At 44.8% G+C, this 16491-nt stretch overlaps 1 protein-coding gene across 7 annotated transcripts in view; it reads right to left on the reverse strand.

Annotated features, from left to right (window-relative positions):
• IGSF5 (immunoglobulin superfamily member 5) overlaps positions 1 to 16491 on the reverse strand; it is a 92651-nt gene that overhangs the window by 23002 nt on the left and 53158 nt on the right. For all 7 annotated transcript variants that reach the window (XM_088794421.1, XM_088794416.1, XM_088794420.1 and 4 more), the window contains exons 2-4: positions 14988 to 15066; positions 8227 to 8544; positions 3257 to 3556 (exon numbers count right to left, since the gene is read on the reverse strand). In XM_088794421.1, the coding sequence (XP_088650547.1) occupies positions 3257 to 3556; positions 8227 to 8544; positions 14988 to 15045 (676 nt within the window). In that variant the 5' untranslated portion in view covers positions 15046 to 15066. The remainder of the gene's footprint in view (positions 1 to 3256; positions 3557 to 8226; positions 8545 to 14987; positions 15067 to 16491) is intronic.

The raw sequence follows: 16491 nt of genomic DNA on the forward strand, positions 1-16491 counted from the left end.
AGCAAGCAGGGTTGGCTCCTTGGAGAAATGGCTGATTCCAGACTGCAACAGGATAAGTGCTAAGGGACTTCGGAACGTCTTATTGGGCCAAGTGCTCAAAAACTAACAGGGACATGTCGAAAGGACATCAGGGCCAGCTGGAAGGGATTCCTACTGGCCAAATCTGGAGCAAGCTGAGCATCAAAGCGAATAACAACGGGAGCAAATTATAATGTAGTAAATAAAAGTGAGTCCATACTACAACTATTTAAAAAAAAAAAAAAGGAAGAACAGGAGAGGGAATTCTCTTCTTTACAGAAGAATCCTAACTAATAAATATAGAAAAATGATGGAACTAGGAAATCACTCTTTTACAACCACCATAAAAATAATTGATTCAGTCAATGATATCGATAAAAGCAAAAGTTATGAGGTGAGAGTCTATTGAGAATATGATATTCATGCAGTATTCACATATTACATATTAATTACAAAGGCAAAAGATTTCTTTACAACAAAGCAATTCGGGGATGCCACTTTGACCAAATGGTCAAACTTATTTCCAGTGATAGGGAAAATTGGTATCATGTGCCCACATGACATGACCCATGTCTTGACAAAAATGTTTAGCCTAAATCAAAGTGTGTTGGAAAACATCAAACAAATCCATATTGAAGGGCATCTTGCAAAAATGGTCTGGACCCTTCAAAAATGTTTATATCAGGAAAGACAAAAATGGGGGCGGGGGGCGACCGCTGGAGATTAAAGGAAACTGAAGAAGACCTGACAGCCAAAGGCAATGCATGGTCTTTGACTGGATATTGGTTTGAGAAAAAAATAATAGCTATAAAGGAGAAATGGGGAAATTTGAGTATGGACTGTATATTATATCATAGTATTGTATCGATGTTAAATTTCCTGACTGCCAACTGAGTCGGAGTTTTGTAGAATGGCCTTGAATTATGATACACATGCTGACATATTTAGGGGTAAAGTGTCATAAAGTCTCCAACTAACTTTCAAATGCATCAGCCAAAAAGAAAGAAAGGAAGAAAGAAAAGAGAAAATCTGAGCGAGAGAGTGAGAAGCAAACATGACAAAAGGTTAACATTTGTTGTATCTAGGTAAATGTACATTGGTATTGCTTGTACTATTCTTACAACTTTTCTGAAGGTTTTAAATTGTTCAAAATAATAAGCTAGTTGAATTCTAGCTTCATCTTCTTATGTAGTCTTGCCGAGGAATAAGCTGAATTCTTTTTAATTTAACAAGCTAAACTAAATTAACCTTGACTTAAAATCAAGAAAACACAGGTTTCTACATCCTTTACCCTCAAAAGCACTGATAGTTACACCAGAACCAGGTCAAAGATCCGGTAGCTTTGGGTCCCCATCCCATTATTTGTTGTCAACACCAGCTGGAGCTGCTCCCTGTGAATGGGGCACACTGTCTGGTCCCCTCTGCTCCATCTGCTACCTGACACGTGTATTCACTTATGCTTTCATTTCTGTTGTCTGCCTGGTCTCTGGGGCATCTGAGCTGGAGAAGACAGACAAGGGCCTAATGCCCAGAGAGCAAGCTTATATGGCACAAAACTGGGGATCAATTCCAGTGCAAGCACAGAACCACTAGTGCTGACCACAGGTTGGGCTCTGAATGGCTTTTTACAGGTTCACGGAGACGCCATCTTTTATGGGTTGAATTATGTCCCTCCAAAGTTCATATGTTAAAGTACTAACTCCTAGTACCTCAAAATATGGCCTGACTTTGGGAATAGGAGTATTGAAGGTGTAATTTAGATGACGTCATGCTGGTTAAGGTGGGCCCTAATTCAATAAGACTGATATTCCTATAAGAAAAGGAAATTAGGACACAAACATGCACAGAAAGAAGGCCACACGAAGATGAAGGCAGAGATCAGAATGATGTGTCCACAAGCCAAGGAACACCAAAGATGGCCGGCAACCACCAGAAGCTCTGGAAGAGGCCTGGAACTGATGCCCCCTCCTGGACCTCAGAAGGAATCACCCTGCTGATACCTTGACCTTGGACAACCAGCCCCCGGAACTGTGAAAGAACACATTTCTGTTGTTTAAGCCACTCAATTTGTGGTACTGTTTCGGCAGCCCCAGGACACTCCTGCACCATCCAGTGGCTGCTCACACAGTGGAGGTACAGTTGACAGGAGAGCAGATTCTGGACACAAACGTGCAGGATCACCTCTGACCATTTACTACCTCTCTGGACATGGGCCAATTCCAAACAACACTGTGTCCCTGTCACCTACCGCTACAGCAGGAATAATAACAGTATTGCCTCAGAGGGCTATTGTGCAGGTTAATTGGATTAATATTGGAGAAGTTTAAAACAATGTCCTTACTTGGTAAGTGCTATGTAGTGCTTAGTATTGTTGTCATCGGCATTATTACTATATCATCATCTGGCTTTGGCTTAGCTTTGTTCTGAACTTTGAAAGATCTTAAGTGAAGGTGTTTTCATAGTAGTAAAAGCTTTGGACCAAGAGAGAAGCAATTCCTGGCTTCTCAGCCCTTCCACCCCTTCCAGCTGTATGACCTGAATTAAGCACAGCACTCGTCTCAACCTCCTTTCTTTCCTGTTTTGTAAAATGAAGGACTGAAAGTCAGTCTCCAGGCCCGAACCCCTGTGTTTTCTAGTTGGCCCGGGCTGGCTCCAGGGTCAGGCGGACCCTAAGGGTCCATGGAGCCGTGTGGTTAGAGTTTCTGATATGCCACGGGCCCTACAGTAGTTTCTCTTTGGGGTCTAAACTTGAAACTTACGTCATTTAGTCACATTAAAAATATATACGTAGACTTGGATTTCCTGGGTAAAAAATAAAACATTATAATTCCACCATGACTGGAAGGAATCCGAGAAGACCTGTGTACCCTCCTCAGATATCGAGAGAGCTTGCTTCATATTGGCCCAGGAATGAGATCAAACCAGAACAGTGGGGGAAAGTTAGAGAAAAACGTTGGATTCAAGTATTTACCTCTTTACTTGATGCTGCTTTATGCTAATGATTGTCAAGATTCTTAATGATTTTCACATGTAAGTAAGAAAAGAAGATGTGATTTTAAAAGCAAGTTAAATAGCAGGGTCATTACGCTGACACTACAAGTATTTTTGTCTCTATTACCATGCCTACCAGAAACGAAGATCCCCTTACGATTTTCCTAGGCCCTGAGATCAGGCAGCAAGACACAGACAATATAAGCATGCAACAATAATTTACATAAAGCAAAAAATCTTCACTTACCCAAGTGAGACGGAAGCACAGTAAGGTTTACAGTTACAGACTCGGGGACCTGCAGCCCCTTCATGGCAGCCACACAGGTCAAAGTTCCATTGCCCTGTGGCGTCAGAGTCAGGACACTCACTGCACTTTGAAGGTCATCAGGCTCCGGAACGGAGTAACAGCTTGAATGACTCACCGGAACACCGATCTCCCAGGAGAGAGCTGGGAGTGGGGTCCAGCCCACAGCATGGCAAGTCACATTACAAGCTTCATCCTCAGTGACTACAAGACTGTTGTTGGGAATGCTCAACTTCCCCACAACTGAAGAAGAAAAGAGAAACATTCTGAAGGAATGACCATGTCTCTCAGTTCCAGGTTTTCTTTATTTTTTCTTCAAATCACATTGCACGAGAGCTACCACCCCAAACCCAAAGTGGCTGTATCTGTAACGGGAAACCTTAATTCAGATCATGTCCGTGTCTTTATTTATTCACAGAGGAAGATGAGATTGATCACCAGAGAACACATACTTCCAGAAAAATAAATAAAAATCAGGATTCAGGGGAACGTAAATCATATGGAAAAGAGAGGGCAAATGTGCCTGCCATGGGAGCTACACAGTCTCTGAAGGGAGTTGTAAAGTTGTCCTGGGCTGTCCTGGCAATCAAAGCCAAGAGGGAAATAACCTTCACATTCATTGTAAGGAGAACACATCTCAGACTCATGGGAAGTCCCGTTGGTCAATTAGATGCTCTTTTTTTTTTTTTTGGTGGGAGGGAGAGGGGAGAAGGTCACATTTTTAAATGTAACTTCCTATAATATGACTTAAGATATTTTTCTAGTTACAAACTAAATCCAATATAATTAAAGAAATAACTACCCTCAATCAGATATCAGAATATATTAATCAGATAAATTATTTAAAAGTTTTCATTAAGGACCCACTTGCATGTGCTAACGTTCACACTATAAATAACGCATCTGAAAATAATGCCATTGAGGACTAAAATTACTAGAATAACCTGAAGATTGGCCCCGGTAAAGACACAGCCTTCGTGAAACATAGATACACTGAAACATTCCAATTAAAATATTCAAAACACCCAGCTGCATAATATAATGGAAAGAACACTGGACTAAGAATCAAACAGCTACTGTCAATCCTGGCTTTGCCACAAAATGGCCATCCCCTTGGACAAGTCACTAAAATGTTCAGGCTGCGTTCTGCCTGTCGAATGAGATAATTTGACGAGATCAGGGGTTTTCCATCATTATTCTTTCCGTACTTTATAAAATCACTGAGGATTCCAAAGACCTTTTATTTATGTGGGTTATATCCATCAATACTAACCATATTTGAAATTAGAATTAAATATTTGTTTGTTTTAAAATAGTTATTCAAAAATAAAAATAACCCATTATATGTTAATATAGATTAACATATTTTTATGAAAAAACCCTATATTTTAAACCAACATAAATTAGTAGAAAGAGCAAGATTGTTTTATATTTATGCAAATCTCTTTGACGTCTGGTTGGATTTTCCTATCTCCTGTATTCAGTCTGTTGCAATATATTGCTTTGTTGGAAGTTTATAAAGAAACTCTGACTTCACACAGATGTATAGTTGAAATAGTAAGGAGCACTTCACAGATAACCATGGATATTCTTTGATACGATACCCAAATTGACAAGAAGTGGTTTCTTAAAGGTTAGTTGCACTGTAGAATCTGAAACCTATAAAGGGTATTTCACTGTTACAGCAAAATCCATTGCTATATCTGGGACTTTGAATGGCTCTTTCACCCCTAACGTGAGTCATTTGGAAAACGCTGGTCCACTGAGTAATGCACCTCCCCAGTGTATAGTGGAAAACTCCCCTTTCACTCATGAGAACAATGGAAAGGGTAACTAACATCTTAGTATTATTTTGAAAACAGTCGTGACCTCACAGACCACCCTGAAAGGGTGTAGGAGACACCCTGCGAGTTCCCAGACTAGCCTGAACTGGATCACCTCTGAAAGCAATTCTTACTCTAATTGGAAATACTAGATTTCCAATTATTGCTTTCCTGAATACTCTCTTCGAGTAAGTAAAGTACCTTTGCTAATTCAAGGACTACTTTGAATGCAACAATGAGAGGGGAACAGATTTTTCCCTTAAGGCTAAAGGATTTCATCTTTGTTCTTTTGGGTTCATTCATTATTCTGTTTGGCGGAGAGGTTTAAGATGACAGAAACCTGGAGGGATGGTATTGCCTCAGTTAATGACAGAAGTGGCTTTCAAAACACAAAGGTCTAGAGTTTGGTGGGATTAATTGGCGTATTGAGCAAAAACAACGGACAAATGCAACAACAAGAAGCATTTCCTTTTTCTGTATATATTTGCAATTCAGCTTTTCCCATTGGCTTTCACAAAAGTTATCCAGTAGCATGACAAACATTTTATATAAGGTGATTTGGGATGACTCAATATGGAATTACGTAAGTTCTCTTTAGTTTTCTCTTGCTGATAAAATAAAACAATCTCTGGATAACACACTTGCAAAATAAATTGGATGTTTCTTCTTCTTTCAAGATTCTTTTCACTTTAAAGAGACTGTTGTTCATAGCACATTTGTTCCTCTAAGACTAAAGTGCCATTCAGAGCAATGGAACCAGAGTAAGACAACAGAGTTCTGTCCTGTTCTACTGGTTCCTTACTCGGGAACTTGGGGAAGACTAACTTCTTTAGACATGTGTTCTTCCATTTGTCTTAAGACCAAAAACTACAGTAGTTACTAACATATACAAATGCATGTCTGAAGACACTGTAGAGATGTGTAGCTTTGGGAAAAGATGCTATAAAACCACATGGATTTATGAATTGGTGCATGATAAACATAGCACTAATAAGTCATGCCTTTGATCCTGTTTCTTTGATCCAGGAATGCCCTCCTCCTCTCTCACTTCCCATTCTGCCATTCGGAGACACCTTTTCCTGGAAGACATTGCTGATCCTTTGACCTCCCTTCCCAGTTGGAACTCGAGCTTATCTCCCTGCCATGGCGCTTGCCAGCATCTACGCTGCATCACTGTTATTCATACACTTGCATTATTCCTGCATTTTGTAACATTCAAGAGGGCAGGACTATGCCTTGTTCTAGTCATCTCTGTGTCCCCCTTAAGTGCCTACATATCACAACGGCGTGCTCCTACTGGGGATGCAATGCGCATATATAATAGCAAGTGACCTTTAGAGATTGCAATGAGTTAGGTGCTGGAGACTTTACATAGACCTACTCATCTGATCTCACAACAGCCCCGTGAAACTAGGGCACAAGGTCAGTTAGTAACATGTCCACAGTCGCAGCGTCATTCAGTAAGAAAGCTGGCACTTGAACCCAGCAGTTGGGCTCCCACGTCTGCCCTGTTAACCTCTAGACCACTCTGGTTTTGGAGTCTTGAAGCCATCCTCAGTCATTTTGTCATCTGACCCTCCCCGTGAGCCTGTGAAGTGGGCAGAGGAATCTTGTCCCATTTTACAGATGAAGAAATTGAGCCAATTCGCCACCATGGTGGGTAACTGATGAAAGTAAAACCGGAATGCGTATTTTGATTCCTTTTCCTGTGTTCTTTCCCTTATACCACAAATTGTTTTCATGAGAATTGGGTCATGCAAATGAGGCCGGTAACCCAGGTAGCCTCACAAAATCACTTAGTTAGAAAATATCCTTGTACCCCTAATTAAACCACGTAAAATTAAAGATACACAAAAGTAAAGACACGACAATTTGGCTGAGTAAAAACCAGGCAAGTACAAGTACGCAGACGAGTGTCTACAGCAAATGTTACCAAATTTGGCTTGACAGCAACATGAGTGCAGACCAAATCTTTGGGAACGTCTCCTAGCCAAGCCAACAAATAGACATGAGAACAACTTCAAAGACATAACGTGTCTGTTGTAAGAAATGCCGCCATAGGATTCAGGAGCTCTGCTAGCTCCAACGCATCTGTAAGTAGCATATAATTACATTTTTAAGGAATGCAAAGTGATTAAATTTTGACAAAGATGTTCTGAATCCTTGTAAAGCACCCTTTAATTTTTTTCACTATGTAGTATGATCTATAGCACCTCAAAGCGAACTCTGAGAATGAAAAACAAGTTATCCATTATAATAAATCTTTACTCTTTTCTTTCTCCCTAAAAAATTTGTTGTATGTTTAGTGAACACACATCTTTGACTGTAAGAACCAGTGGGGGCAGGGAAGAGTAATAGATTGGGGAAATTCATCTGGAAGAGGAAAAAGGTAAAGCATGATTAAAAGTTGATAAATGATGCAAGGGAAAGAGATAGTCAAGTATGTGAAAAACTAGAGAAAGAGTAATGATTGTCAACGCTCTTTAAATCATAGACAAGTGATGGCAACTGGTCCCAGAGGATTTTCAGGATCTATTTCCAGAAAAGCTATTAGGTACTGAAACGGATTAGATGAGAAAGTGATAAAACCTGTCCTTAAGATTCCTAATTATATAAAGGAAAAGAAAGATGGAAGGAGAGATTGAAAAAAAAGCAGAAAGGAAGTAGAAAGAGAGTGGGTGAGGAAGAGAGGAGAGAAACAAATAAAACAACATTCACCAGTTCAGAATAATTCTAAGCATAACACTGACAGCTAGACCATAGATGAAAGAAGGAAGGAAGGGAGGGAGGGGGAAGGCAGGTGATATAGACAACAAAACATTCACCAGTTCAGAATAATTCTAAGCATAACACTGACAGCTAGACCATAGATGAAAGAAGGAAGGGAGGGAGGGAGGGGGAAGGCAGGTGATATAGACAATAAAACATTCACCAGTTCAGAATAATTCTAAGCATAACACCAACTGAAGGTAGACCCCATATGTCATCATACGAGCATATGACATGAACTTCAAAAGGTCCCTTCCATTCCTCTGACATTTAACCCAGTGAGCTCCAAACACTCCTCTTTGGAGCTACCTGCACACCCACCTTGGACGGAAAGGAAAGCAGATCCCTCCCGGTCACTGTTCTGGAGGCTGCATTTGATCTGCCCTGCATCGCTGAACTGCACGTCATGGATTACCATCTCAGAGATGAAGTTACCGCCCTCTTCGTAACTCTCAGAGGTAAAGCGGTCGTTGGTGATGATGGGCTCCTTGGGCGTGATGCTCAGGACGACGGTGCTGTTCAGAGCCCACATGATGAGCCTCCAGCCCTGTGAGACGGTGCAGTTGAAGCGCGCCTCCCAGCCCACCAGCACCGTCGCATTCTTGGGTCCTTCTATGATTTGGTAGCTGGATCCAGAAGCTGGAAAACAATCAGTGTTTTGAAGTGGGAAGCGAATCTCAACTGTAGAGTTTAATCCTTCTGCATACAAGTTGTGACCCCTGGGTGACCGTCCAATGGCTCTGACTCCATGTCTTCCTCATCCCACACCAGGCCCACAGTCACTCAGGAGCTTCCAGTGGACAGGAAGGCACCCCATCCCTCCTTTCCACACCCCTCCTCTTAATCCGCAGTCCACAGCCCTCCCGGCAGGATTGGGAGTGCCGGGAGCAACCCTTCTCCTCTTCCCTGGGGATGTTTCCTTAAGAACTCGGCCCAGAGAGCCGCCACTAGCCCAGCTCCATTACCTTAGGCAAGTTTTTCAGCCTCACTGTGAAATGAGCCTTTTCCTCCCAGTAAAATGGGGAGGACCTTTGATTTCCACCTCTGAGGAGATCCCAAGGCTCCGAGGGGAAAGCAGAGTAACTTGTCTGCACAAAGAGGATGGGACCCTGGCATGCTGTGATCACGGCCCATGCATGTCCCTGCACTCTGAGAGCCCCAGGTGTGGTACTTAGGACAGGTCTGAGAAGGAGGATGAACAAGATTGAGAGAGAAGGAATACAGCGGGACAGAGATGAAGGCTGGGTCCTGGAGCAAGAGGAAAGTCTCTCTCCAAGTATCAAAAAAGATGGTTCCAGGGCCGGCCCAGTGGCTCAGGCGGTTAGAGCTCCGTGCTCCTAACTCCAAAGGCTGCTGGTTCGATTCCCACATGGGCCAGTGGGCTCTCAACCACAAGGTTGCCAGTTCAATTCCTCGAGTCCCACAAGGGATGGTGGGCTGCGCCCCCTACAACTAAGATTGAACACAGCACCTTGAGCTGAGCTGCCGCTGAGCTCCCGGATAGCTCAGTTGGTTGGAGCGCATCCTCTCAACCACAAGGTTGCCGGTTCGACTCCCCCAAGGGATGGTTGGCAGTGCCCCCTGCAACTAGAAACGGCAACTGGACCTGGACCTGAGCTGCGCCCTCCACAACTAAGATTGAAAGGACAACAACTTGACTTGGAAAAAAGGTCTGGAAGTACACACTGTTCCCCAAAAAAGTCCTGTTCCCCTTCCCCAATAGAATCTTAAAAAATAAAAATAAATAAAAAAAAATACATTAAAAAAAAAAAAGATGGTTCCATCATTGAGGCCATGCCCCTCCTCCTAAGGACTAGAAGAGATACAGGTGGGGGAGATATAGAGAGAGGAAAAATGGGTAGAGGGATGTAGGGGAGTGGGATCACTTAATGAAACACTCAAGGAACACATTTGGCAGGCTCGTAGATCGTGTCAATCTAGTGTTGGGTTTAACACTCCAGCAGGTGGCAAGTAGTTCTAGAGCGTCAGACCACAGACTGCAGAGCGAGCGTCCTGTCTCACTGGGCAAGTTGTCTTCACTTCTCCTTCCCCACTCCCCGCAGCTGCGAAACAGGGACACTGGAACCATCGCAACTTGTCCCAAGAACCACCTAGAATGATCCATGGAAAGCCTTTCACATGACCCTCAAGCACTCGGCAAACAATTACATGACCTGCAAGAAGGAACTGTGTTGACCTACAAGATGAGCCAAGAAAGTCATAGATTGAAGTAAAATTGTTTCCTGCACACTTTTCACAATGTCCTGCCCTCCACTCACCAGGTGCACTCTGACACTGGTTTTAACTGGAATGATAATTCTAGCTGGTCTTCCAGATGGACGGCATCAACAGCTCTCCAGCTCGCATGAGTGCAATCACGAACCCTTGAGAGGAAGCGTGTTCTGCATCTAAAGAACTCACAAAATCTTTTGGCCACTTAGGACTGATTTTCTTATCACCTCAGAAGAGCAAATTGGCAACCAGAGTTTTCCTAGACTTTCCCATGTTTATAATAATAATTCAAAATAGAACTCGCATAGCAGTGGATAGTCTTAGAGACCGCTTATTCTCATCTTTCACCGCCCATGTTTTAATGCTGAGGAAATGAAGACCAGCCATATCTCAGGACTCGTGATCACAGTGGTGGCACTGGGACCCAAACTCAGACCGTCCTACTCTGAATGTCCCCTTCTTCCCATGCTTTCCCCTCTGACCTCACTCAGGGTTTATAGCAAAAAGACACCCTGGCAGACCACACACCTGCCACCTCAGTCAGACTGCGAGGGGGTCCTGTTGCATCTAGGGTGGTATGATCCAGACAGACCAGACAGACTGCCATGCAGCCCCGCCATTTCCTTCCAACCTTCTCAGGTCAAGTTGTAAGGCAGGTTCTAAAAGAATCTCTTTACAGCCCTTAAGGTTTCTAGGAGGAAGCACACGGCTGGACACACGTTAACACAGTAACACTTCACCTGAGTCTCCAGAACGCCCTGCAGGGGCAGGTCAATGGGAGAGAACAAATGCTGCACAGACGGGACCCGGGGGCCAGCAGGACTGTGCAGTAAAGCAGCCAAAGTTAGGATGGGGCCCCAAAGAGGCAGAACTGAGACAAGGTCAGCACTAACTAAGGCTAATTCTGTGTTTGGGTAAATTTGATCACTGTTTCTTGCTTTGCCTCTGGGCATGATAGACAAAGAGAGAAAGTGTGACCTAAATAACAACTCAGACAGGGCCCTCTCCCTTACCCCCGCGCCGGTCACTCTGATCCCAGGATCCCTTTGGTCTGGGATTTTATTTTTTTAAAAAGACTGAGGAAGGGAAGTCAGAAATGGTTCCCCAGGAAAGCACAGCTGCTGTGCCAACTGGGCTTTCCTGGAGCCCTGAACTACACCTTGAGAAGGACCGAAGAAAAGAAGGACCAAAGAATAAAGAAAGACAGACGTGCTCTCATACTCCACACTGTGATAAGTCTTCCCCCTCCTGACTCAGGCCAGTGGGAGCTACCTGGACAAAGTCCAGAGGGCTGGGTATGGGGGGAGCAAGGATGGGTGAGGCCCAGGCATGCCCTGCGAGCCGCTCAATCTAAGCAGCTTCAACAGAATAAGCATGGTTCTTTCACTGCCAGGCACGAAGTGGATTATTTCACTCGGGGACACAGTTCGTGGAAGCCGGTCTTTAAATACCCTGTGGACTGCACATGTGACCATGAAGACACAGGCTACTTACCTTACTTGGTAGCTGGGGAGGTGAACTAGAAGGAGGGAGGGACCTGTACCAAATGGAAACTCTCTAAGTTTGAACTTGACCTTTACTTGAAACTGGAGGCACCAAATCCCGAGCACTGGGTTGCCCAGATAATGCCACCTGCGATCTTTCCTCCCAACATAAGTAAACTCCCTCCAACCCCGATTCGTGACTCAGAAGGTGCATTTCTGGTCATGTGAGGTCTTCGGTCTCCTTCCTCTCCCTCCTGTATCCTATCAGCTGGTGGTGTGCATGACCCTGCCACACCCAGAACAAATATGAGAAACTGTACACAACACCTTTCATCAGTCACCTATCTCAACACAAAGTCTCCCTTTCCCCTTTGCTCTCCCTTTCGCTTTGTAGAGCAAAGAGACAAATCCAGGGCAGAGCAATGGAAAAGATCAATGTCTCCCTCCCAGAAACCTCCTGCAGCCACCAGCTACAGGGGTCACTCAACAGCAGGTCTGCCCTTGGAGGGGTTTATCCACTTGCAAGCTTTTCATTCTGACACCCTTCAATCCCAAACCCACGTCTCCAGCCTGCCCTCTGGCTTTCCCTCCTGCCCCAGGGACCCTACTGCACCAGGCATCTCAGCAGAAGTGACGGGCTGCCTCCCAGGGTTGAAAAGCTTCTTCTACTTGCCACATCCTACCATCTGCAGAACCGAAACACTCATACAGCAGCACGTTTGCTCCTTCCGTGACGCCCACCTGTCCTCTGTAAATTAATCCTGAACATAAGTCCCATTCTTCTGCAATGGCTTTTTCTTGGCTCCCTGAAATAGCAGCCGCTTGCCTCCCTGATGTGGCTTCCCTTGCTGCACCTGCAGACCCCTCACCTTCTCCCATCACTTTTCACATGGAAAATGAATAGAAAAGCAGACAATTAAAAGTCAGAAGGGAGAAAAGGAAATCAGGTGGAGAGCAGTAAGGAGGAAGTAGGAGTCCAGACCCTCAGGGGCCGGGATGGCAGAAGGGAACTGAGAGTGAGGGAGGGGTCCCAAGGCAGGTCTGAGCTGCCTGCTGAGTCCTGCTGATATGGCAGGAGGTGCCAGCGTCACCACTGTGCCACCACCACTGCCCAAAACTGCTCTCCACATGGCAGCCGGGGGCATCTTCTCAGCACACCAGTGTGTCAGGGACCTTCCCCTATGTCCCGCCTCCACACCTCAGACTTTGTTTAAGTAGCTTCATCATTTAGGGTAAAGACCAGATAATCCTTCACACAATCATGTCTGAAGACCCTTATTTAGTCTCACACTAACTTCATTTTACCCCAAGCCCACGCTCGGGCCACCAGACTGTCTTTAATTGATCAAACTCCAAGTCTTCCTGGGCCCAGGGCCTTTGCACAGGCAGAGACCAGACTCACATGCCAGTCTCACTCCTCAGCTCCCGCTCGAGTGTCTCCTCCTCAGAGAGTCTCCCAAGACCACCCGACTTAGGTTAAATTATCCTATAATGGGCTTTTGAGTCAGTGAAGCGATTGTCACAGAGGTGATTTTATACTGGTTTTTCCATCAGTTAGTGCCTGTTTCCCGTACGAGGCTCTAAACTCTTTGTTAGCAAGGACCACGCCTGCGTTTGCTCATCCCTGCATCCCAGTGCCTGCAACTAAATGACGCACAACAGGCCCTCAGTGAATATTCACCGAATGCATAAATAAGATGGTCGAGTTCCATATTCCATTACACAGGGGACTAGGAAGAGAGGAGAGGGCTGGCAGGAACCCATTGGGGGCTGGCTTGCCCTCAGCTATTCAAAGACTAGTCTACAAATGAAGGTGTCTCTACCCAAGACTTTCCAAGATGATGCATCGGAGGGGCTCAGTCTTTTACAATGGATCCTATCCCCCAGAGGGCTCTAGAATTAGCCTGTAATACTCTCCCCTTCTGGAATAGCCATCTCCAGGCCTCAACCAAAGCCAAACCCACCTTCAAAATAGAACTTCAGGAAAAACGACTCAGAACAACTATAGACCCAGAGGTCAACAGTTTCCTGCTAAACCACTGGAAGAGATTATTTGCAACTGTGGCTGAAATTGCCTCTTTGGAGCCAAAAATGTGTGCTGAGTGTGGTTTGTCCCACTGCACACGCTACACTCTGCAGAGTAGGGATGGTGTTTTCTTCTCCACTCTACAAGCAAGTATTTATGAAGCACCTACCTAACGCCACGCACTGAGTGCTCTCAGGCAGGGCTTCCAAACACCTTTGCCCTCAAGTACATGTTAACACACAGCCTGGCACCCACAGACCTAACATGTAAATAACCCAAAGCCAAAATGCACAAATGGTCCTCACTGCACGTAACACGCTCTGAGAATCCCTATTCCAGTTCATTCCATTTTATGTTGTTAGTGCTGTCATGGCCAGAGTATTAAGAAACATTTTCCAGCCATCGGAAATAGAGTTCATGTGTGTATAAAGTACAAAACCAGCAAAACAGATGTATGCAGTTAGAAGTCAGAATAACGGTCCCTTTGGGGGGAGAGGGATGAGAGGCACTCAAAGGGAGTGTTCATGGGTGTTCTTGGTCTCAATGTTGATGCACGAAGCTGCTCAGCTTCTGAAAACTCGTCATCATGACTGTGCATGTCTCTGTACGCATATTAGTGTCCAGTGCAGTTCCCGAAAATCACCCCAGTGAGAAGTACAGGACAACTACGCTGAGCAGTTTAAAATCTAGCTGGGAAAACAAGACCAACACACCTGAAGCAATGAAATCGGGACGAAACAGAGTCAAAACAGAGCTGGGGATACAAACTCCAGATACCCTAGAGACCCCGAGGTCCACACACTTCATCTCCTGCAAAGCAGAGTCTGATCGGGAGACCCTGGCCTGGGACCCCCGGAGGACATTCCGACAGACACCTGGGACAGTTCCAGGACAAGGAAGGGCTGCTGGAGGAATGAAGGTGTCTAAAGCCCCTCACCCTGTCAATATGGAAACTGAGATTATCACCTCAAAAGATGCAAGGTCAGGGTGCTTCAGGGAGGAGGAGATGCTTGAGTCAGACTTCCTTGAAGACCAGAAAGAAATGGAAGAGGGACAGGACATTTTAACAAGAGCAATGACATGGAGAGGTACCGAAGGTAAACACCCAGGAGGCGAGAACCCTGATGAAGGGGACTGATGGGGTCAGAGGCACTGGAAGGACCCCTCCTGGAGTGGAGTTGACACAGCAGGAAATGGACCCCGCTGTGGGAAGGGGACATGGTGGGAAGTGCCTAAGGAAGAAGCGTCAGGCAGCCGTGAGCACCAGTGGCCTCTGGGTTCCCTTCCGCCCACTCCAAGGGGTTGCCCTGGACACCCCACCAAGCCCACGTGACCCCTACCTGCGAGCCCAGCCAGGACGACCAGCGTGGCCAGAATGCCTCTCCAGCAGCCCTCCATCTCCGCATGTTCGTCCTCACCCTGGGAAAACAAAGCCGGCAGGTAACAGTCTGGCCATGAGGAGCGTTTGCAGTTCGGAGCCACGTGGAGCCCCAACCAGCTCCAGGTGTCCCAGGATGGATAAGTCAGCTTGTCAGCGTGGTCTCGGCACCAGTCTCACCTGGGAACTTGTTAGAAGGGTAAATGCTGGCCCCCCCCCCCCCCCAGACCTGCTGGGTCAGAGACTCCGGAGCTAAGCCCCGCAGCCTGTCTCAACAATTGAACGGTGTTCCAATTCTGGTACCTTCTCTAGTAGAGTCACTGTAGCATGTGATCTTATGCCCAAAGCCAGGTGTAAACCATGGGATGCAGATGGTATACCATTATTGCTGAAGTACTAATACTGACCAAAATGTAGCAGTCTGGGCTTACTACATGCATTTCGGTCATGACGCTTTCATCACTGAGAAAAAAAAATCCTGCCTACAACAAGTTTACATTCTGAAGGGAAACAGGCAACCAAACAATGAAGAAACTGGACTGCTATCTGTTACCATGTACCAAAACTAATTCAAAATGGATCAAAGACCTAAGCATAAGACCTGAAATAATAAACTGCATAGAAGAAAACATAGGTACTAAACTTATGGACCTTGGGTTCAAAGAGCATTTTATGAATTTGACTCCAAAGACAAGGGAAGTAAAAGCTAAAATAAATGAATGGGACTATATCAAACTTAAAAGCTTCTGCACAACAAAAGAAACCATCGACAAAATAAAGAGGCAACAAATCGAATGGGAGAAGATTTTTGCAAAGAGTGCCTCTGATAAGGGCCTAATATCCAGACTATACAAGGAACTCATGCAACTCAACAACAACAAAAACAACCCAGTTGAAAAATGGGCAGAGGACCTGAAGAGACATTTCTCCAAAGAGGACATACAAATGGCAAACAGACATATGAAAAAATGCTCAACATCACTAATCATCAGAGAAATGCAAATAAAAACCACAAAGAGATATCTCCTCACCCCAGTCAGAATGGCTATCATCAACAAGACAACTAGTAACAAGTGTTGGAGAGGCTGTGGAGAAAAAGGAACCCTCATACACTGTTGGTGGGAATGCAGACTGGTGCAGCCGTTATGGAAGGCAGTGTGGAGGTTCCTCAAAAAATTACGAATAGAATTACCATATGACCCAGCAATCCCTCTCTTGGGTATCTACCCAAAAAATCTGAAAACATTTATCCATAAAGACAAGTGTTCTCCAATGTTCATTGCAGCTTTGTTTACAGTGGCCAAGACATGGAAACAACCAAAATGTCCTCGATAGATGAATGGATAAAGAAGTTGTGGTATATATACACAATGGAATACTATTCAGCGGTAAGAAAAGATGATATAGGAACATTTGTGACAACATGGATGGATCTTGAAATTGTAATGCTAAGCAAAATAAATCAG

The sequence above is a fragment of the Rhinolophus sinicus genome, chromosome 17 (assembly GCF_057876585.1).
Source record: "Rhinolophus sinicus isolate RSI-liver-muscle chromosome 17, RSI-T2T, whole genome shotgun sequence".
Classification (NCBI taxonomy): domain Eukaryota; kingdom Metazoa; phylum Chordata; class Mammalia; order Chiroptera; family Rhinolophidae; genus Rhinolophus; species Rhinolophus sinicus.